Source organism: Myotis myotis, unplaced genomic scaffold (genome assembly GCF_014108235.1).
Source record: "Myotis myotis isolate mMyoMyo1 unplaced genomic scaffold, mMyoMyo1.p scaffold_m19_p_5, whole genome shotgun sequence".
NCBI lineage: Eukaryota > Metazoa > Chordata > Mammalia > Chiroptera > Vespertilionidae > Myotis > Myotis myotis.
The window spans coordinates 108,936,284-108,958,109 of NW_023416357.1; the positions used below are offsets into that span (position 1 = coordinate 108,936,284).

Below are 21,826 nucleotides of genomic sequence, written 5' to 3' on the forward strand. Positions count from 1 at the left end.
ACCATGACCAAGTGGGCTTTATTCTAGGGATGCAAGGCTGGTACAATGTTTGTAAATAGATAATTGTAATACATCACATAAATTAAAAGATTAAAACCACATGATCATATTAATAGATGTACAAAAAGCATTTGACAAAATCCAGCACCCTTTTTGATAAAAACTCTCAGCAAACTGAGACTAGTCACTAGAGGGATCATACCTCAACATAATAAATGACATATATGACAAACCTACAGCAAACATCATACTCAATGGGCAAAAACTAGAACCATTTCCCCTACCTTGGCTGGTTTGGCTCAGTGGATAGAGTGTCAGCCTGCAGACTGAAGGTCCTGGGTTCAAGTCTGGTCAAGGGCACATGCCCAGGTTGTGGGCTTGATCCCCAGTAGGGGCCATTCAGGAGGCAGCTGATCGGTGATTCTCTCTCATCATTGATGTTTCTATCTCTCTCTTCCTCTCTGAAATCAATAAAAATATATTTAAAAAAAACACACCAAACACATAAAGCCATTTCCCTAAAAACAGGAACGAGACAATGATGTCCACTTACACCACTCTTATTCAACATAGTATTGAAAGTCCTAGCCACAGCAATCAGAAAAAAAGAAGGGATAAAGGGCATCCAAATTAGAAAGGAGGAAGTGAAATTGTCATTATTCACCAATTTGGCTCAGTGGATGGAACATTGGCTTGCAGACTGAAGGGTCTCAGGTTTGATTCTGGCCAAGGGTGCATACCCAAATTGTGGGCTCAATCCCCAATGGGGGACATGTGGAAGGTGGCTGGTCAGTGATTCTCTCTGATCATTAATGTTTCTACCTCTCTCTCCCTCTTCCTTCCTCTCTGAAATAAAAAAAAATCCTATATAATAAAAGGCTAATATGCAAATTGACCAAACGACAGAATGACCAGTCACTATGACGTGCACTGACCATAAGGGGGCAAACACTCAATGCAGGAGCTGCCCCCTGGTGGTCACTACACTCCCACAGAGGTAGCGCCACTCAACCAGAAGCCGGGCTCATGGCTGGCAAGTGCAGCGGTGGTGGTGGGAGCCTCTCCCACCTCCACCTCCGTGGCAGCACTAAGGATGTCTGACTGACAGCTTAAGCTGTCAGTCAGACATCCCCTGAGGGCTCCTGGACTGCGAGAGGGCACAGGCTGGGCTGAGGGACGCCCCCCCCCCTCCACCGGAGTACATGAATCTGGTGCACTGGGCCTCTAATACATATCCTATCTAATAATAGACAAACATGGTAATTGACCATACCTTCGCTATACCTCCCATTGGCTAATCAGCACAATATTCAAATTAACCACCAACAAAGATGGCGGTTAATTTGCATACGTAGGCTCCAAGTGGTGGAGTGAGGCCTGATGTTTCTGGAGCCGGTGGAGCAGCAAGGCCTCACGGCCCCGGGCCGGCAGAGCAGCGAGGCCTCATGACTCCGGGGTCGGCAGAGCAGCGAGGCCTGATGTTTCCAGGGCTGGCTCTGGCCAGAACTCGGCCAGAGCGAAGGCCTGGGCCCTGGGTGCCAGAGGCAAACCAGTGCCAGCAGCCAGGGGAAAGGAAGGCCTATTGCATGAATCTCTTCGTGCAACAGGCCTCTAGTGTGTGTGTGTGTGTGTGTGTGTGTGTGTGTGTGTGTGTGTATAAATAAATTACATGACACCCAAAACAAAAGACTCCACCAGGAAACTACCAGACTTAAAAAATAAATTCGGCAAGGTAACCAGATACAAAATTAATATCCAGAAATTGATGGCTTTTTTATACACCAATCAATAATGAACTCTCAGAAAGAGAAACTAAAAAAGCAATCCCATTTACTATTGCAACAACAACAACAACAAAAAATAAGATACCTAGTAACAAACTTAACCAAGGAGGTAAAAGACGGGTACTTGGAAAATGATAGGGCATTAAAAAAAAGAAATAGAGGAAGATACAAACAAGTGGAAGCGTATACCATGTTCATGGATTGGAATAATTAATATCATTAAAATGTCTATACTACCCAAAGCAATCTATAGATTCAACGCAATCCCTATTAAAATACCAATGGCATACTTCACAGGGCTAGAACAAATACTCCAAAAACTTATATGAAACCATAAAAGACTGCAAATAGCTGAAGCAATCTTGAGAAAGAAGAACGAAGTAAAAGGGATCACAATACCAGATATCAAACTATACTAAAAAGCCATTATAAGACTTACAAGTCCAGGAAGCACAGAGAACCCCAAACAAAAGGAATCCAAAGAGGACCACACCAAGACACATCATAATTAAAATGCTAAGAGCAAAAGACAAAGAGAGAATCTTAAAAGCAGCAAGAGAAAAACAGTTACCTACCTACAAGGGAGTACCCATAAGATTGTCAGCAGATTTCTCAACAGAAACTATGAAGGCCAGAAGGGAGTGGCAAGAAATATTCAAAGTGATGAAAAGCAAGAACCTACAACCAAGATTACTTTACCCAGAAAAGCTATCATTCAGAATTGAAGGTCAGATAAAGAGCTTCACAGATGAGAAAAAGCTAAAGGAGTTCACCACCACCAAGCCAGCATTATATGAAATGCTGAAAGGTGTTCTTTAAGAGGAGAAGGAAGAAGAAAAAAGTAAAGATAAAAATTATGAACAACAAAGTGACAACAAATACATATCTATCAACAAGTGAATCTGAAAATCAAGTGAATAAATAATCGGATGAACAGAATTAACTGGTGAATATAATAGAACCAGGGGCATAGAAAGGGAGTGGACTGACAATTCTCAGGGGGAAAGGGGTGTGTGGGGGGGGGGTGTGGGAAGAGACTGGACAAAAATCGTACACCTATGGATGAGGACAGTGGGGCCGGGGGGTGGTAAGGGCAGAGGGTGAGGTTGGAACCTGGTGGAGAGGAGCTGTGAGGGGAAAAAAGAGGAACAACTATAATAATCTGAACAATAAAGATTTAATTTTAAAAAAGGAAAAGAAATATATATATATATATCATATATTCTTTACTATAGGGAAAGTAAAGTAAAAATAGAATTTAGAACAGTATGCAAATTTTTATACAAAATGTGTTTTTATAATGAAAGTAGGCACAGAACTCTAAAACAAGATTAACCAAAATGCCATTGTATGTTTTTATGTATTTTAAATATTTTCCTGTTGCAGTAATTCTTTAATAAATATTAACAATTTCTAATTTTAATAAAATGTATAGCGTGTTACACACACACACACACACACACACACACACACACACACAGAAAGCCATTATAACAAAAACAGCCTGGTACTGGTACAAGAACATGCATATAGACCAATGGATCAGAGAGGCCACAGAAATTGATCCACACCATTACGATCAATTAATATTTGACAAAGGAGAGAAGAACATACAATGGAGTAAAGACAATCTCTTCAACAAATGGTGCTGGGAAAACAGGACAAACAGATGCAAAAAGATGAAACTAGCCCACCAACTAATACCATCCTATATAATAAAGAGGTAATATGCAAATTAACCCTCGTGCCCTCACAAGATGGCTGTCTACGACCAGGCCAGCAGGGGGGTTAGTGAGTGACGACAAAGGACTAAACAGTAGGCTGCGTTGGGCGACCAAGTCAGCAGGGGTGTTAGTGAGGGACAACCAAACAACTGAACAAGCAGGCTATGTGGGGTGACCAGGCTGGCAGGGGGGCCATGAGGGGAGACCAGGCCAGCATGGGGGGCAGTTGGGGGCAATCAGGCTGGCAGAGGGGGACAGTTGGGGGCAATCAGGCCAGCAGGGGGGGCAGTTGGGGGCAATCAGGCCAGCAGGGGGGGCAGTAAGGGGTGACCAGGCAGGCAAGCAGGTGAGCGATTAGGAGCCAGTGGTTCAGGATTGTGAGCCAGATGTCCAACTGCTGGTTAAGGCCCGATTGGGCCTAAACCGGCAGTCGGACATCCCCTGAGGGGCCCCGGATTGGAGAGGGTGCAGTCTGGGCTGAAGGGAGCTCGGTCTCCCCCACCTCACCCCCCCCCCAGCGTGCACAAATTTTGTGCACAGGGCCTCTAGTATATAATAACAAACTCAAGATGAATAAAACACTTAAATGTAAGGCATGAAACCATAAACATCACAGAGGAGAACATAGGCAGTAAAATCTTAGACATCTCTCATAACACTGTGCTTACAGATACATCTCCTAGCCCCGTGGTTGGCAAACTGCAGCTCGTGAGCCACATGCGGCTCTTTGGCCCCTTGAGTGTGGCTCTTCCAAAGCCTTAGGAGTACCCTAATTAAGTTAATAACAATGTACCTACCTATACAGTTTAAGTTTAAAATATTTGGCTCTCAAAAGAAATTTCAATCATTGTACTGTTGATATTTGGCTCTGTTGACTAATGAGTTTGCTGACCACTGTCCTAGGGCAAAGGAAACTAAGGAGAAAATAAATGGGACTACATCAAAATAAAAAGCTTCTGCACAGCAAAAGAAACCACATCAAAATGAAAAGGGAACCCACTGTATGAGAGAACATATTTGCCAATGATACATCTGATAAGTTGTTAATATCCAAAATATATAAAGCACTCATACAACTCAACAAAAGGAAGACAAACAATCCAATTAAAAAGTGGACAGAAGACCTGAATAGACATTTCTCCAAAGAGGACATACAAATGGTCAAGAGACATGTGAAAATATGCTCAAAGTCACTAACCATCAGAGAAATGCAAATTAAAACCACAATGAGATATCACCTCACACCTGTCAGAATGGCTATCATCAAAAAATCAACAAACAACAAGTGCTGGTAAGGATGTGGAGAAAAGGGAACCATAGTACACTGCTGGTGGGAATGCAGATTGGTGCAGCCACTCCATGGAAAACGGTATGGAGTTTCCTCAAAAATTTAAATATGGAACTTCTGTTTGACCCAGTGATCCCACTTCTGGGAATGTATCCTAAAAATCCCAAAACACCAATCAGAAGGAATATATGCACCCCTATTTCATAGCAGTGTTATTTATAATAGCTAAGAATTGGAAACAGCCCAAGTGCCCATCAGTAGATGAGTGGATAAAAAAGCTGTGGGACATTTATACAATGAAATACTATGCAGCTGTGAAAAAGAGGGTTCTCTTACCCTTTGGGACAGCCTGGATGGACCTAGAGACTATTATGCTAAGTGAAATAAGCCAAACTGAGAAAGACAAATATCACATGATCTCATTTATCTGTGGAATCTAATGAACAAAATGAATTGACCAACAAAATAAGACCCAAAGCATGGAGGGATGGAGCAGACTGACACACCTCGATGTGGGGCTGGGGGAACAAAAACAGATAAACCAAAGAACTTATATACTTACTGGAGGCCTGGTGCACAGATTCATGCACCGGTGGGGTCCCTCGGCCTGGCCTGTGCCCTCTCACAATCCGGGACCCCTCAGAAGATGTCGGACTGCTGGTTTCGGCCTGATCCCCGCAGGCCAGGACGAGGGACCCCACTGGTGAACAAATCCACGCGCCGGGCCTCTAGTATGCATATAAGATCTTTGGTTAATCTCTTCCTGCCCTCCTCCCTCCCTGCTTCCCTCTGAGATTCATTTGTGTGTTCCACATTTCCATGCCTGTGTGTTGAGCATCTGCCCCCTAGTGGTCAGTGCGCATCATAGCTACTGGTCGAATGGTTGCTTAGGCTTTTCTGTTATAGATATGCAGACCCCATGGACACAGGCAATAGGGTAGTGAAGACCTGAAGGGGCGGTGCATAGGGGCTGAGAGGAGGGGGGGAAGAGAGGAGCCTAGAATATATCTGTAATACTATCAACAATAAAAAATACATTAACACATTGTTTGCGGGTAGTTTTTATCGCGCGCTAACAGGTGGCATGGGCCATTTTTGCTAATTTTTTGCGCAAGTGGCAACGTTCAGTAAAATTACGATAACTTTAGTTTACATATTTATACGTTACCCTCATTCTACCGCTAGTCTATAAAAAAACGTATTAATACATGTCCCGCGCTCTACTACTACAGTCAACGTAAAACGTATAAATATGTTTCCCGCATACAATGTGTTAAAAGAAAATCTCACAGCAAACAAAAGCCCTGGTCCAGATGGCTTCACAGGAGAGTTTTACTAAACATTCAAAGAAGAACTAATACTTATATGCCTCAAACTATTCCAAAAACTCCAAGAGGAAGGAACACTTCCAACTTCTTTTTATGAGCATTATCCTATATAATAAAGAGGTAATATGCTAATTAGACCAAACAGCCGAACGTCCTTCCAGATGACCTCTGGATGAAGGGCCAGCTGGGGCTGCGAGGGGCTGCGAGGGTTGGCCAGGGTTGCGAGGGCCGAGCCTCTTGCATGAATTTTGTGCATCGGGCCTCTACTCCTAATATAAAACCAGAAAAAGACACTACAAAGAAAGAGAATTACAGGCCAATATCCCTGATGAACATAGATGCTAAAATCCTCATCAACATATAAACAAATCAGATCCCCCAATATATTAAAAAGATCATACACCACGACCAAGTGGTCTTTATTCCAGGGATGTAAGGCTGGTACAATATTCTCAAGTCAATAAACGTGTTACATCACATTAGAAAATTGAAAGACAAAAACCACATGATCATATCAACGGATACAGAAAAAGCATTTGACAAAATCAAACACCCATTTTTGATAAAAACTCCCAGCAAACCGGGAATAGAGGGATCATACCTCAACATAATGAAGGACATATATGACAAACTTACAGCAAGCAAACATCATACTCAGTGGGGAAAAACTAAAACTAAAACCACTTCCCCTAAGAACAGGAACAAGACAGGGATGCCAGTTTTTACTACTCTTATTCTACATAGTTCTAGAAGTGCTAGCCTCAGTGATCAGACAAGAAGAAGAAATAAAAGGCATCCAAATTGGAAAGGAGGAAGTAAAACTCTCATTATTCACAGATGACATGATATTGTACATAGAAAACCCTAAAGATTCCACTAGGAAACTACTAGATTTAATAAATGAATTTGGGAATGTAGCAGGATACAAAATTAATACCTAGAAATCAATGACATTTTTATACACCAATAATGAATTCTCAGAGACAGAAACTAAACAAACAATCCCATTTACCATTGCAAAAAAAAAAAAAAAAAAAAAAAGTAAGATACTTAGGAACAAACTTAACCAAGGAACTAAAAGACTTGTACTTGGCAACCATAAGGTATGAAAAAGAGATAGAGGAAGATATAAACAAGCAAAGCAGTCTACAGATTCAATGCAATCCCTATTAAAATACCAACGGCATATGACACAGACCTAGAACAAACTCTCCAAAAATTTATATGGAACCAAAAAAGACCCTGAATAGCTGCAGAAATCTTGAGAAAGAAGAACAAAGTTGCAGGGATCACAATACCAGATATCAAGTTACACTACAAAGCCATCATAATCAAAATAGCCTGGTACTGGCACAAGCACAGGCATACAGATCAATGGAACAGAAAAGAGACCCAGAAATCGACCCAAGCCATTACGCTCAATTAATATTTGGTAAAGGAGGCAAGAGCATACAATGGAGTCAAGACAGTGTCTTCACTAAATGGTGTTGGGAAAACTGGACAGGTACATGCAAAATAATGAAACTAGACCACCAACTTACACCACACACAAGATAGACTCAAAATGAATAAAAGTCTTAAATGTAACTTGTGAAACCATAAAAATCCTAGAAGAAACCATAGCCAGCAAAATCTCAGTCATCTCTTGTAGCAATATGTTTGTGGATACATCTTCTAAGGCAAGGGAAACTAAGGAGAAAATAAACAAATGGGACTACATCAAAATAAAAAGCTTCTGTACAGCAAAAGAAACCATCAACAAAATGAAAAATAGACCGCTGTATGGGGAAACATATTTGATAATGATTCATCTGATAAGGGGTTAATATCCAAAATATTTAAGAAACTCATACAACTTAACAAAAGGAACACAAACAATCCTATTTAAAAATGGGCAAAGGAGCCCTACATGGTTTGGTTCAGTGGATAGGGCATCGGCCTGCAGAATGAAGGGCCCCAGGTGTGATTCCAGTCATGGGTACATGCCCGGGTTGCAGGCTAGATCCCCAGTACCAGGTGTGCAGGAGGCACCTGATCAATGATTCTCTCATCATTGACTGGTCTCACTAGTGACTTATCAATTCAAAACTCTCCCAGGGGTCTACACACTGGGAACAGAGATTCTGGTGAAAAATGTTGAAACTAAGTTTCTTTAATATACAATGGAACTTAAAATCTGAAAGCCAAAATTATCAAAAACAAAACAAAAATAAATAAATAAATAAACAATAAAAAAATACTTGAAGGTTCACTCAAATGCATCCTGGACCTTGACTGCAGGCAGAGCGGTTGCATCTTAAAGGAGCATAACTGTAAAAGGGGAAGGCGGCTCACACTGAGGCTCAGCCTAAAACCACAGTCCTGGTTATTCCAAAGGCTAGTTCTGCCGCAGCTCTCTCGCTCTGACAGCAATTCGCAGCACTGCCTTTTAGGTCTGGATTTTAGAGAATTCTGAACAACCCAGGTCTCAGGAGGGGGATTTTGGAATTCAATTTCTTAGACTTCGGGCTTTGGTCACATGGAGAGCGCTCTTCACATGCGCTGGACATCCCATGACATGCCCAAGAGAACCGCACCTGCCTACGGACAGCACAGGCTCTGTCATTTCTAAAGGCAGGGGCAGAGTGAATGCTTAACTAATCTTTTTTGGTCCTGGGATCCGCCAAGAAGAGACAATACACTCAGGGTTGGACACATTCTGCACTCCCTCACCATGACCCGTAAGCACTGTGACTCAGTTAAAGCACAAAGGTTTTTACCAGCAAGTCCTGCGTCTGGTTAATGTGTGTAACCAGGAGCCCATTGTCTGGATCCTGGCCGAGTCCACTGCCATCGTCCTGGTTCAGCTGCTTCTTTGGAGCTCTGTCCGTGTTCCTCTTCATGCTGCGGAACAGTGACTCGATCAGCGCGCCAGCCCTGGACAGCCACTCCAGCTGGCCGTGCCTCCGGGAACAGTTCGTTTCTGTCTAGTCACTGGGGAGGGTTCCCTAGGGTCCTGACAAAACACGGCCCCAGGTTCACGAGGACGTCTGTCCTGTTCTGGAAGGTAACTGAAGCCTGAGGTCTGGGACAGTGCAATGCCATTTACCTCCTCATTCAGGGCAGGTATGCCCCTCCAACTCCCAAGAGCAAAATATTATTATTGTTTTCATTTACAAAATCAGAGAAGATGCTTCCCAGGAATTTCCCAGATATTTGTTACCTTAGCCTTTGTTATCATGACGAGTGTGTGTAGCCATTATAAAAACACCCAGTGTTTTATTAGAGAAACACTCATTGTTTTATTAGAAAAATACCCAATGCTTATTTTCCAAAGGGGGGAAAAGTCTTTGGTAATTTAAAACTTCAGATTTTGCTGGGTTAAATATTAAAAATTATTAAGTATCTAGGTATTTTGAAATAAAAGGATACTGAAATATTAATCTGAGTTTGCCTACTTTTGGATTTTATTACAGAGAATCTAGGAGATAGATTTGAATCTATTAATGAATATGTCATGTATTTTATTTGAATTCTATCTCTTAAAAATGTGAATGTGTTGCTAATCTGAGAAATGTTAATTTCTTACTTGTCACCTAAAATTTAAGGTTTCTAAGAGTTAAAAATTCTAACCAATAGGAAAAATTGCATGGTTTTAGTGATAGAAGGCATGGGGTAAGGCAATGTATAGACAACAGCCTTGGTGGCATCTATATACAGCTCAGCTCTCCTTTAATTCACCCAGTAAACACTTATCAGCCGCCTACAAGGTGCCGGGCTTTGTGCGAGGTGCTGAGGATAGAACAGTGAGCAAGGTAACAGGGTTTTTCAGTCTTGGCCCTTTGACACTGGGGACCGGGTCATTCTTTGCTGTGAGGCTGTCCTGTTGTCAAACTGCATCGCCACTGGGGCTTGCAGGGTGCGCGGCAGCATCCCGGTCTCTGCCTGTTGCCTGCCAGCTGCACTGCCGCCCCCGATGTGTGACAGCCTGAAAGGCCTGTGGACAGGCCTGCGTTTCCCCGGGAGCACACTCCACCCCAGTGGAGAGGCACGGAGCTAGACTTGTCCTCTGCAGAGCTTGATTCTAGAGGGGAAGACTGAGGCTAAAACCAACAATCTTACTCACAGATTGGGGAAAGGCTACGAAGGAAGCAAACAGGATGACAGGATAGAGAATAATCAGGAAGGTGGTCAGTGAAGGTATCTCTTGAGCTTCAACCTTATTTTTTAAATACATTTTTATTGATGTCAGAGAGGAAGGGAGAGGGAGAGTGAAATAGAAACACCAATGATGAGAGAGGATCATTGATCGGATGCCTCTTGCACAACCCCTGCCAGGGATGAAGCCCACAACCAGGGCATGTGCCCTGACTGGGAATCCAACCATGATCTCCTGGTTCATCGATGGATGCTCAATCACTGAGCCATATTGGCTGAGCTTGAAGGATGAAAAGGAGGTGGCCATGTTAAGAGTCTGGGGAAGGCTGCATGAGAAAGAGGGGACAGCAAGTGACCATAGCGCTTTTGAGAAGATGGGGAAAGGAAAATACTGAGATAAGATTAATTTTTTTCTCTGAGAACCACATCTGCACTCAGAGAGCTGAGCCCCACAGCCTGCCTCTCACAGCTCATTGACTCCGTGGTAGACATGTATCCAAGATTCTCTGGGAAGCATCAGAAGCAGGAAAAGACTCTCTTTGGAGAAAAGTGGAGTTGGTGGCCATTGCCTGCCTGGGTTTCCGTGGGCCGCTCTCTCTGGCGTCCCCCTTCGCGGTCTCCTACCAGGCTCCTCCTCCACTACCTGAGCGTTCTAAGTCCGTGTCCTCCAGGCTAGTTTGTGAACTTCCTCTTTTCCGGGCAATCGTATCCTAGTCCATGGCTTCAGCTATTACCTGAACAACAGTGACTCCCAACTGGGTGTCAAAAGCCCAGACCCACTGTGGCTCCAGACCCGGCTGCTCACTGACGCTGGACATTCCCATCCAGAGTACGTCAAATTCAACATGGCCAAACCCATCGTGTTCTCTACAAAGGAGGCCGTCCATCCTCTTTTTATTATTTAGTTTAGAGAAAAGAATCACCATCCATCTACCCAGGAGTCAGAAACCTAGGACTTATTCTTGACGCCTCATTCCCCATATCCAATCCCTCACCTGATCTTGTCTGTCTCTCCACTGATCTGTCTCCATTGACATTTCTCTTGTCCAGGCCAGTCATCTCTGCCGTAGACAACTTCACTAGCCCTGACTGGCCTCCTGTATCCAACATGTTCTCCTTACTAAAGCTCAAGTGATCCTTTAAAGACACAAACCCAATGCCGTGCTTCTCTCTCCTGCTTAAAGCTGTTCAAAGACCTCCCTTCACTTCCCGGATGAAGAGTAAGATCCTAACAGTGGCACCTGAGGCCTCGCATAGTGGCTGCTACTGCCCACCTCTCCAGCTTTCCCACTTCACTGCTCTCTCTTCATTCCTGGAGAGCTACCGTTCCTTTAACCACAGGGCCTTTTAAAATGTATATATTTTTATTGATTTCAGAGAGGAAGGGAGAGGGAGAGACAGACAGAAACATCAATGATGACAATCATTAATCGGCTACCTCCTGCACACCCCATACTAGGGATCGAGCCCCAACCTGAGCATGTGCCCTTGACTGGGAATCAAAGCCGGGACCCTTCAGTCCGCAGGCCGACGCTCTAGCCCAGTGATGGCGAACCTATGACACGCGTACTCATTTTTTGGGTTGATTTTTCTTTGTTAAATGGCATTTAAGTATATAAAATAAGTATCAAAAATATAAGTCTTTGTTTTACTATGGTTGCAAATATCAAAAAATTTCTATATGTGACACGGCACCAGAGTTAAGTTAGGGTTTTTCAAAATGCTGACACACTGAGCTCAAAAGGTTCGCCATCACTGCTCTAGCCACTGAGCAACACCAGCCAGGGCTGACCACAGGGCCTTTTGATGTGCTGTCTCTGCTCTGGAACATCTTCTCCCGACCTGATCCTTCTTGAAATTTCAGCTCAAATATCACTTCCTTGGGAGGTCGTCTTGAGCATCTCACTTTATTGCAGGTTCCTTTGTGTTACAGAAACTTAGAGGATGGTGCTCCTGTCTTTCAGGACACTTGTCTGCTTCTAGACCAGCGGTTCTCAACCTTCCTAACGCCGCGGCCCTTTAATACAGTTCCTCATGTTGTGGTGACCCCCAACCATAAAATTATTTTCGTTGCTACTTCATAACTGTAATTTTGCTACTGTTATGAATTGTAATGTAAATATCTGATATGCAGGATGTCTTTTCATTGTTACAAATTGAACATAATTAAAGCATAGTGATTAATCACAAAAACAATCTGTAATTATATCTGTTTTCCGATGGCCTTAGGCGACCCCTGTGAAAGGGTCGTTCGACCCCCAAAGGGGTCGCGACCCACAGGTTGAGAACCGCTGATCTAGAATGATACACCAGTGAGGTTCTAAAGCATTGGTGTCCTCTCTCCATTAGGTTGTAATTGACATGGAGCAGGGAGGACAGGTGATAAATATTTTGGGATGGGAGGTGAAGGGAGAGGAGGGGATTGCGAAACTGCCTTAGGTCTTGAATTTCTCATTACTGATCCCAAGCACTTGTGAGAACTGACTTCACTTCCTGCTCTCAGATTCCATGCGGTACCTGAAAGGCCATGTTCTTGATCATTCCAACCTTTGTTGCTTAAGCTAGCCCACTGGAGTGTCTGCTGTTTGCAACCAAAGAAATATGGGCAACTTATAGCAAGCGAGAAGCTCGCAGTGGAGACGCAGCTTGAGCGCGAGCGTGCCTCGGAGAAGTCTTTCACTAGCCTAACGGGGCGGCAGCTCAGCTCGCTGCTCTCTCGGGCCTTAGCGCTTTGCTCAGAGGACGCTCGTCTTTGGGAAGCGCCAAGACAGGGTGGCGATGTCTTACAAGTGCGCTTTGCTGGGAGGCTCCAGCGGCAGAGAAACTGCTGAAAAAGCAACACCTCGTGTAGAGCGGGCATGCTGGTCTCCGCTCCATCCCAGGGACAGGTCCCCTAATGAGCTCAGAGGCCTGAGGACTGGACGGGGGTGCCCTGTGTGGGCGGGGAGGAGGGTTGCAGAACAATGTAGCAAGTGTGCTTAGACAGAGCCCCGACCTCCTGTTTGTTTCCTTCTCTGCAGAATGGAAGGGGGGTGACTAACGGCCCTGCCTACTTCAACCGGGTCGCCAAGGGGACCCAGTAAGACAGAGAACGTGAAAGGGCCCTGTGAACTGCCAAGTACCAGGGAAGAGCGGCAACCGGTGTCGCACACTGTAAGCACCTCCATGACACCAGCCATCCTCCCTTCCCCGCACCCTCTGGAGGCCTGGGAGCAGGGGGCTGGCTGGGGGGAGGGAAGAGGGGTGCGGGGGGCGAGGCTGAGGCGCAGGGAACACAGCCCTTGTGCTTTGTGAAAGGAAACCTCATGAGGGAGGCCCTTTTGGAGCAGCCACCTCGGAGCAGTGCGTCTGCCTCGCTTCTGTAATCCTTAGCGGTGCCACCACCTAACCATACTTACTGTGTCTCCTCCCACACGCACTGGAGGTAAGACCCACGGGGCGGGGACTTCGGTTGGCAGCGAGAAGGCTTCTGCATAAAGCAATGCCTAGAGCACAGTAGCTCCCCCAAATACTCGTTGAATACATGGACTCGGACAGGCCGGGTTTTGAAGGGCGGGTCGCCTTACCGCCCGCCCGGCTGTGGCCCTTGCTGCCCCTCTACCTCCTCTCTCCTCGCCCACGGTCCCTGCAGCGCCGACGCACCCCCTGTTGTTTATGCCTCTCTTTGCTCAAGTTGGAACAACTTCTAGAAATGTCCTTTGCCATTTCTGTTTGGCAAGAACACTCGGGAAGTCTCTCCTGAACCCCACTTGCCCCCCAAGTCCCAGTGAGAGAAGTGTTCTCCAATTGCCGCCCGCGCCCCCTTTCACATCAAGTTGTCATTGTCCTTCCCGACTAGCCCCTTGCCTACTGTTGCACCCCCACACCTGGCACAGTGCCTGGCAGGGGGGGAGCAGGTGCCAAGGCCCCGGGCTCCCAGCATTTCCTCTCAGTCCGGAGCTCAGCGTCCCCCACCCTCTCGCTTACCGGCCCTGGCAGCCCGTGGCCCTCACCTGGCTTCCTCCATTCACGTCTCCATCCCTGGGAGAGGAGCCCCGCAGTCGCAGGACGGGGCTTGGTCGGTTCCTTCTAGCTTCTAAGCCGGGAAGTCAGCCGCCGGCCGGGATGTGTTAGCTGGTCTCCAAGGCAACGGCCGGCCCCGCTGCGGCCGGAGGCGGGGCGGGGCGGGGACTGCGGCCCGTTAGCAACACCCCCCCCCCCCCCCCCCCCCCCCCCCCGCACTCGGGTTTCGCCGCCCACAAAGGCCTGCGAGCAGGAGGGGCACCTGGGCCCAGCGCCTGTTTGGTCAGCAGAGCCCCGAGCGAGCTGCCGCGGGTGGAGCGGAGAGAGCGAGAGCGGAGAGGCGGCGGCCCACCCGCGGCGCCCGGCTAAAGCCGCGCAGGCCGGACCTCGGAGCGGAGCCTCGGAGCAGCGTCTGCTGCAGGGGTTCCCGCACCCGGTCCCTGCAGTCCTCTGGCTGCGGGCGAAGGAAACACACATCCCCCGAATCTCTGACGATGGCCCCAGGGATGGTGGTGTCACCAGCTCCCCCGGAGCTGGACGCGGAGCCACAGGCAGGGCTGCCCGTCCACCGGCCTGTACCCGGCCGAGGGTGCCTGCTTCGTTTTTCTTCTCCCGGCCAGTTCTCCAATCGCGTCCTCACGCTCTGGCCTTGAATTCGGTCATTTGGATCACATGCAGCTGGCGGGAGTCCTGTATGTAGCGATCCCTTCAGAGGCTCCCACAGCAACAAACCCCCAACAGACACTGCGGGCGCCACCAGCCCCTCTGGGCAGCCGTCCTGGGCCCAGGCAGCACGTGTAAACCCAGGCATTTGGTCAACACCAGCCAGGCGGGGAGTGAGGCTCGCACAGGCCGGAGCAACCAACCACCGGTGGCCACTCGGTGCACCAGGCGGGTCCCTGCGCTGCCCGGGGCGGGGTGGCTCCCTTTGAGGCCGTTTTTGGAGACACTAGGCTGAGACACAGGTAACCACCCTCACAACTTCCTTTGCTCCTGAATACATGGGTGTTTTTTTTTTAAAAAATGTTATTGATTTGGAAATGTTTTTATTGATTTTAGAGAGAGGAGGGGGGATAGAGATAGAAACATCGATGAGAAAGAAACATCCTAGATCCGCTGCCTCCTGCACGCCCCCTCCTGAGGCTGGAGTCCGAAGCCCAGCCCTCGCCCTGACTGGGAATCCAACCGGTGACCTCTTGGCTCCTGGGTCAACACAGCCACACTGGCCAGACTGTTGTTGATTTTATAGAGAGAGGCAGAGAGAGGGAGGTAAACATTGATGAGAGAGAGACGTGGACGGGCTGCCTGCTGCATGCCCCCCGCTGGGGTCGGCCTGTCATTGGAGCATGCGCCCTGACCGAGATCAAACCGAAGAGCTCTCGCCACTCCACCGCTCGGGCCAGGGATGGCTGCGTCCGTTTTCAGCATTTTACAGAAGTAAAACCCAGTATTGCAGCCTCTGTCACTGCTTTTTTCCTGCGTGAGCTTACATGACACAGATAATCTGGAGGAGGCTGAGCAGACGGATAAGCAGAGCAAGTTTTTCAGGCTGTGTGAGCAGCCATGAGGAAAGCTATGTCCGGGTACCATCCTGCTCAGCAATCCTCAGACCATACACGGCTCACCATGGCCCCCATGTACTAGTAAGTGAAAGGTTCAGAGTGGGCCGGGATCCCGCACGTCTGACATGAGGCCCTAATGTATCAAAAGAGATTTTTGTTCCAGTTACCTGGGTGCAGGAGGGCTGAGTCCGACAAAAAGGAGTCAGCGGAGACTGAAGGGGGAGGCAGACTTTTATTAAGCCTTGCTGGCTGCAAGCCGCTCTGCTGACAGAAGGGTCCGGTCTGTCCTTGTTCCTCCCATGCCAGGCGTCTTCTGGTTATCTGAGCTAGGCTGTGCTCAAGGCTGCAAGCTTTCTGCAAGATATCTGCTAAGTAAGCACAATAAGTTTCCTCTGCCCAGGTTTATTCTCTTTAACCCTTTCAGTAAGGGATTGAAGCACAGTAGGAACTTCTCTTTCTCTTACCTTAGGTTCTTGGTACCTGATTGAGGTCAAATTATCTGTTTTTATTTAGGAGCGCTAATCTGGTACCATTGTCCAAAATATAATTGCTATGGTCTGAATGTTTGTGTCCCACCAAAACTCCTGTTGGAAACTGTGGGGACCACGCCAGGGTCCCCGGATAGTCAAGACCAATGGGAGCACAGAGACCTGGTTGTCAATACACCAGAATGGCCAAGGCCACTCTGAGCATGAGCCTGATTGGAGTGCCCAAAGCCAAGACACCACGCGCGGGTGCAAGGACACTGTGCCCCTCTGTAGCCAAATGATTGCTGTCCCTGTTGGCAACTAGCCTTTGCGTCTGGAGTAATATCCTAGTACAGGTTACTGACCAGGAGTCTGCTAGAGAGCGAGCAGCTAGGGGGAGAAGAGAGAAGAGCTCAGACGGAGCTGAGAGCTGGTACTGCTACAATGTAAGGCTAAGAGCTCATAGAGAGCTCAGATGTAGCTACCAGGCTACCCAGCCAGTGTGCTGGGCAAGGAGACACAGGGAGACGGAGAAGCTGCTGAGGCAGAGCTTAGGTGCCACTACGATGGGAGGCGGTGAGTCTAGGGGGCAGCGTGCGGCTGCTCAGGTAACAGCTGTGGGTGTAGAGACTAATGCTGCTTTTTGTAGGAAAGACATGTATTCACCAGCCGGTGTGCAGCTGCCTGTTTTATGGGCACTGTCACGGAGGACTGTCCTGTCTGATGGCGATGTGGCCACGGGCTTCTGCAATGAAGACTCATCCCTATACACCCACAGCCTCTCATTGCTTCTCTAAGGCTCAGCGTCCAAGGTGGTCCAGCCCCAGGCAGAGGGCTCAGACCCAACCCCGATAACTAGTGAGCAGAGAATGAAGAAGGAACTTGGACTAAGTTCCCAACAGTCAGGACAGTGGGCAGGGTTTGAGGAGGAACCAGCCCGGTGCTTGGCGTAGCCGAATGGAAAGAATGTAGAATACATGGGCTCAGAGCAGCTCAGAGCAGCAGTGCTGACAGCAACCTAACCCCCTAGGTCAGGGGGTCCTCAAACTTTTTAAACAGGGGGCCAGTTCACTGTCCCTCAGACCGCTGGAGGGCCGGACTATAGTTTAAAAAAAAACTATGAACAAATTCCTATGCACACGCACATATCTTACTTTGAAGTAAAAAAACAACACGGGAACAAATACAACATTTGTATTTGCATGTGGCCCGCGGGCCGTAGTTTGAGGACCCCTGCCTTAGGTAATGGAATTTGGGGATGAGTCATGCCAACCCCCTGTGAATGGGGTTAGTGCCTTTATTAAGGAAAGGGCAGGCAGAGCTCCCTAGCCCCCTTCCACCATGCGAGGACCCGAGAAGTCTGCAACCCAGAAGAGGGCTGCCATGGGGCCACCTGGTCTTGGACTTCCAGTTTCCGGAACTGTGAGAAATAAACCTTTTTAAAGCGACATTGAAATGACCATAGTTTTACATCTTTGTGTACTGAAATTTCATTTCTATAAGATAAAGACACAAAAGTAAAATGCATGAATTTAGGAACTTTAAAAGTAAAATACCCTAAAACTAAAAGTTTTAAGTTGTACACCTTAAACCTGTATAAGTTTATTAATCAACTAGAGGCCTGGTGCATCGAGGACCGGTGGGGTCCCTTGGCCTGGTCTGCGGGGATCGGGCCGAAACTGGCTCTCCAGCATCCCCCAAGGGGTCCCGGGTTGTGAGGGTGCAGGCCAGGCCGAGGGACCCCACTGCTGCACAAATCCGTGCCCCGGGCCCCCGACTCCCCCAATGGGCCTGGGGTGCGGGTGAGGCAGATCGGGGGACAGTGCCCCAGCAGCAACCCAACCCACGCCTCCTCTCCTGGTTGGAGCATCTGCCCGCTGGTGGTCATTGTGCGTCACACCTACTGGGCGAACGGTCGCTCAGGCTTTTATATATATAGATGCCACCCCAATAAACTCAATTAAAAAAAGAGAAAGATTTAAGTTCACAGCAGGCTCACTTGGTGGCAAAATGATTTGAACTGGCACGAGGTTAGTTACAATTTCTTCTTTTCTAAAATTTATTTTTTTAATCCTTACCTAAGGATATTTTTTCCATTGATTTTTTTTTTTAAGAGTAGAAGGGAGACAGAAACATTGATGTGAGAGAGATACATAGATTGGTTGCCTCCCACACAAACCCCAACAGGAGCCGGGGATTGAACCTGCACCCCAGATATGTGCCCTTGACCAGGAATCAAACCCGAGATCCTTTGCTGCACAGGCCAACACTCTAACCACTGAGCAACACGGGGCAGGGCACAATTTATTCTTTTTAATGTGAATCTTTAGACGTTTTGTGATTAGAGAATGCTGCCTCAGTCTCTGATGGGGATGCTATATAGCAGCGGTCATCAACCGGTGGTCCCTGGACCACTGGTGATCCTTGAGGTCCTAAAGATTGGCAACCACTGGTTTAAGGAAACCTTTGGAGCAGTGGTCGCCAACCGGTGGTCTGTGGACCACTCGTGGACTGTTAGGTCCGAAAGGTTGGCAACTGCTGTTATATAGTGTATAGTGTCAGCACCTTAATCATTTTTTAAAAAAATGTTTTTATTGTTTCTAGAGAGAGGGGGAGAGGGATAGAGAGAAACATCAGTCGGCTGCCTCCTGCACGCCCCCTACTGGAGATGGGACCCGAAACCCAGGCATGTGCCCTGACTGGGATTGGACTGGTAATCTCATGGTTCATGGGTCAATGCTCAACCACTGAACCATCCCAGACAGGCAATTTTTTTTTTTTTTTTTTTTTTTTTACTCCTCACCCGAGAATATGTCTATTGATTTTAGAGAGAGAGGGAGAGAGACATACATTATCGCCTCCGGTATCCACTCCAACCAGGGTTAGAACCTGCAATCCGGGTTTGAGCCCTGACTGGGAATCGTACCCGCAAGCTCTTTGGTGCACAGGACAACATCCCAACTAACCGAACTACCCAGGTGGGGCCTGATTTGTTTAATCTGGAAAATTCCAGAGGCCTTTTAATTTTTAATAAGCGCAGTAGTAACTGCTGTGCGGCATCGAGTCCCTGCAATCCCCACGTGTGGGAATGAGCAGCCGCAGTGACTTCATGATTCTTTTTTAGCAATTTACGACCCCCTTTGATTTTTAAAAACTGAGATCTGATTGGCATGCAACGTATTAGTTTCCTGTGTACAACACAATGACTTCATATCTGTATATACTGTAAAATGTAACCACAATTTAGTTAGCACCTACCAGTTAAATTTGTTTTTAGAAGCCACCTGTGGCATTTTGTCACAGTAGCCCAGACTAAATGTTCTTATGTGATACATACTTTTAGATATTAATTTGTATTTTGTTTTACTTCTTACGTCCATTTCAAACCAGCAGCAGGTGCTTTGTGATGCGCTGAGAAGCAGTAGCCTGGAGTGAACAGTTCTAAGCCTGATCCGAGAATTGAAATACTAAAGTGACATGTCAGAGTATGGGAAGTAAGGGTTGTATGTCAAGAAGAAAGTGGAAGTGTATCAAGATTCTTTTGGTTAAAAGAGACAGAAACCCAACTCAAACCAGCTCAGGGAAAAAGGGAATTTGCTCAGTTCTGGGACAGTTCTGGCTCTGGAGTGGCTGGCTCACAGGCTGAAGCGCCCATGGAAATCGGTCTCCCCCTCTGGGCTTCCTGGCCTCTGTGAGGCGGCGCTCAGGCAGGCTCTCCTGAGGGCTGGCTCGGATGCCGGATGCTGGGAACACTATTCTTTCCCCACACGGCTTAGCAACCTTTGAGGAGAACACCCCTTTCCCAGGAGTTTCAGCAAGTCCCAGCGTTGGGTTGGTCACATGACCTGCCTATTCCTGAACCTAGCACTATGACTTGGCCAGGTTGGCTTGTATCCAGCCCTGGAGCCAGAGAAACCATGTGGCCTACGGGCAGTTTTCCAAACAAAAGAGCTGGATTCTGTGTCTTCTTTACCAATGTAGGGGGCATGGCAAATGTACCCCTGTGGGAAGCCAAAGGGGATGAGGATAATCCCAGAGGCCAAGAAATCAGAGGTCTGGACATCAGAGGGAGCAGGGAGTTGCTCAGTGTTTGGTAGCAACACTTCGGTGAGATGGCAAAACCTGAGGAAATGGGTCCTGGGTGTTCGCAGGGAGAAAGTCCACAGGCATAGGGGCTCCCGGCTCACAGAGCTGACCATGACCCACGTGTGGGCTGGACACAAAACTACTGGGTCAGTCCCCCTCAGCCTGGGACAGTTGGGTCTCAGCAGTAATAAGAGCAGACAGATTGATAGGGGCAGAAATAGAATACTGGGAACCAGCTAGATTGTAAGAAATATTAATCCTGCTCTGTGAACCGTGATGGTTCATTTTATTCTGACTAAGGAAGGCACATGCTAGCCTGGCTGGCAGTGCCACACAGGCCCTGGGAGCTCACTTGGAGACGCAGCCCATCGTTTGGAGCTGCCTATTAGCGTGGAAGATTAGCAACCTATGGCAGAAACCAGAGCAACCAGCCCTTTGAAGACCCCAGCCCTTTGCATTTCAATAAACTGCCCATTTGCCCTTTTGCCTACTTTCCTATGTAATCTTTGTCCTTCTACCCAATATAAGAAGCCGGCTTATGGTGGGGGCAGAGCAGATTTCTGTGGCTGACCTGCTGCTCTCCCTGCTGCCGGCAGTATTGGGATAAACGCTCATATGATTCAACCCCGTGTCTGCTTAATTGGCTCAAGTAGTGACAAGCAGCACAGACCCATTGATTGGTTACAAGATGACAAACTACTGGAGGAACCTTCCTAATGTTTGAGCCCTGGACCTTTGCATAACGTCCAGGGTAACTCAATAACCGTTAGATTTCCCACTAACAAGGTGGAAGGGAACTAGTTGATAGCCTTTTTGGGAAAATTTCCTGGGTGCTTAATTCCCAAAAGGGTCTCAATAAAATCAATGGATGGCATAATGTAGCTCACCAATGAAGGAAGTTACAGTACTGCTTAGCGACAGCTCCAGAGATAAAGCTTGACAACGAGAGGGAAATGATGGAAGATTAAACACAAACTTAATAACTTACCTACTGTTTCCCCCCCAACAGAATATGTAACATCCACAGAATGTTTCTAAGTAGGACTACCTTTCATGGTTGTTTTATTCCACAGCCAGAAGCAGCAAACCAGAGTTAGCTGCTCATGCCTGAGCCAAGGAATCATGTCATGAAATTGGGACAAGGTTTTTTTTTATATCCTTTTGACAAGCCAAACTGGTAATGTGGTACAGCAGAAATAGTCCTAGATTTGAAGTCAGGGAAGCCACATTTGAAACCCAATTCACCAATTACAAGTTATAGAACTTTGAGTACACCCCTTTTTTGTTGCTAGAATTTTATTAAATACTAGAGGCCCGGTGCACAGAATTCGTGCATGGGGGTGGGGTGTCCCTCAGCCCGGCCTAAACCCTCTCCAATTCGGGATCCCTCTCACAATCCGGGACTGCTGGCTCCTAACCGCTTGCCTGCCTACCCGCTTGTTTGCTGC

General features: G+C 47.2%; 1 protein-coding gene across 1 annotated transcript in view; it reads right to left on the minus strand.

Moving 5' to 3' along the window:
- Positions 1-14,391, minus strand: part of VWA3A (von Willebrand factor A domain containing 3A) — a 69,019-nt gene extending 54,628 nt beyond the window's left edge. Inside the window, exons 1-2 of the mRNA XM_036311076.1 lie at positions 14,254-14,391; positions 8,884-9,007 (exon numbers count right to left, since the gene is read on the minus strand). Coding sequence (XP_036166969.1) covers positions 8,884-9,007; positions 14,254-14,267 — 138 coding nt within the window. The 5' untranslated portion in view covers positions 14,268-14,391. The remainder of the gene's footprint in view (positions 1-8,883; positions 9,008-14,253) is intronic.
- Positions 14,392-21,826: the final 7,435 nt, after the last annotated feature.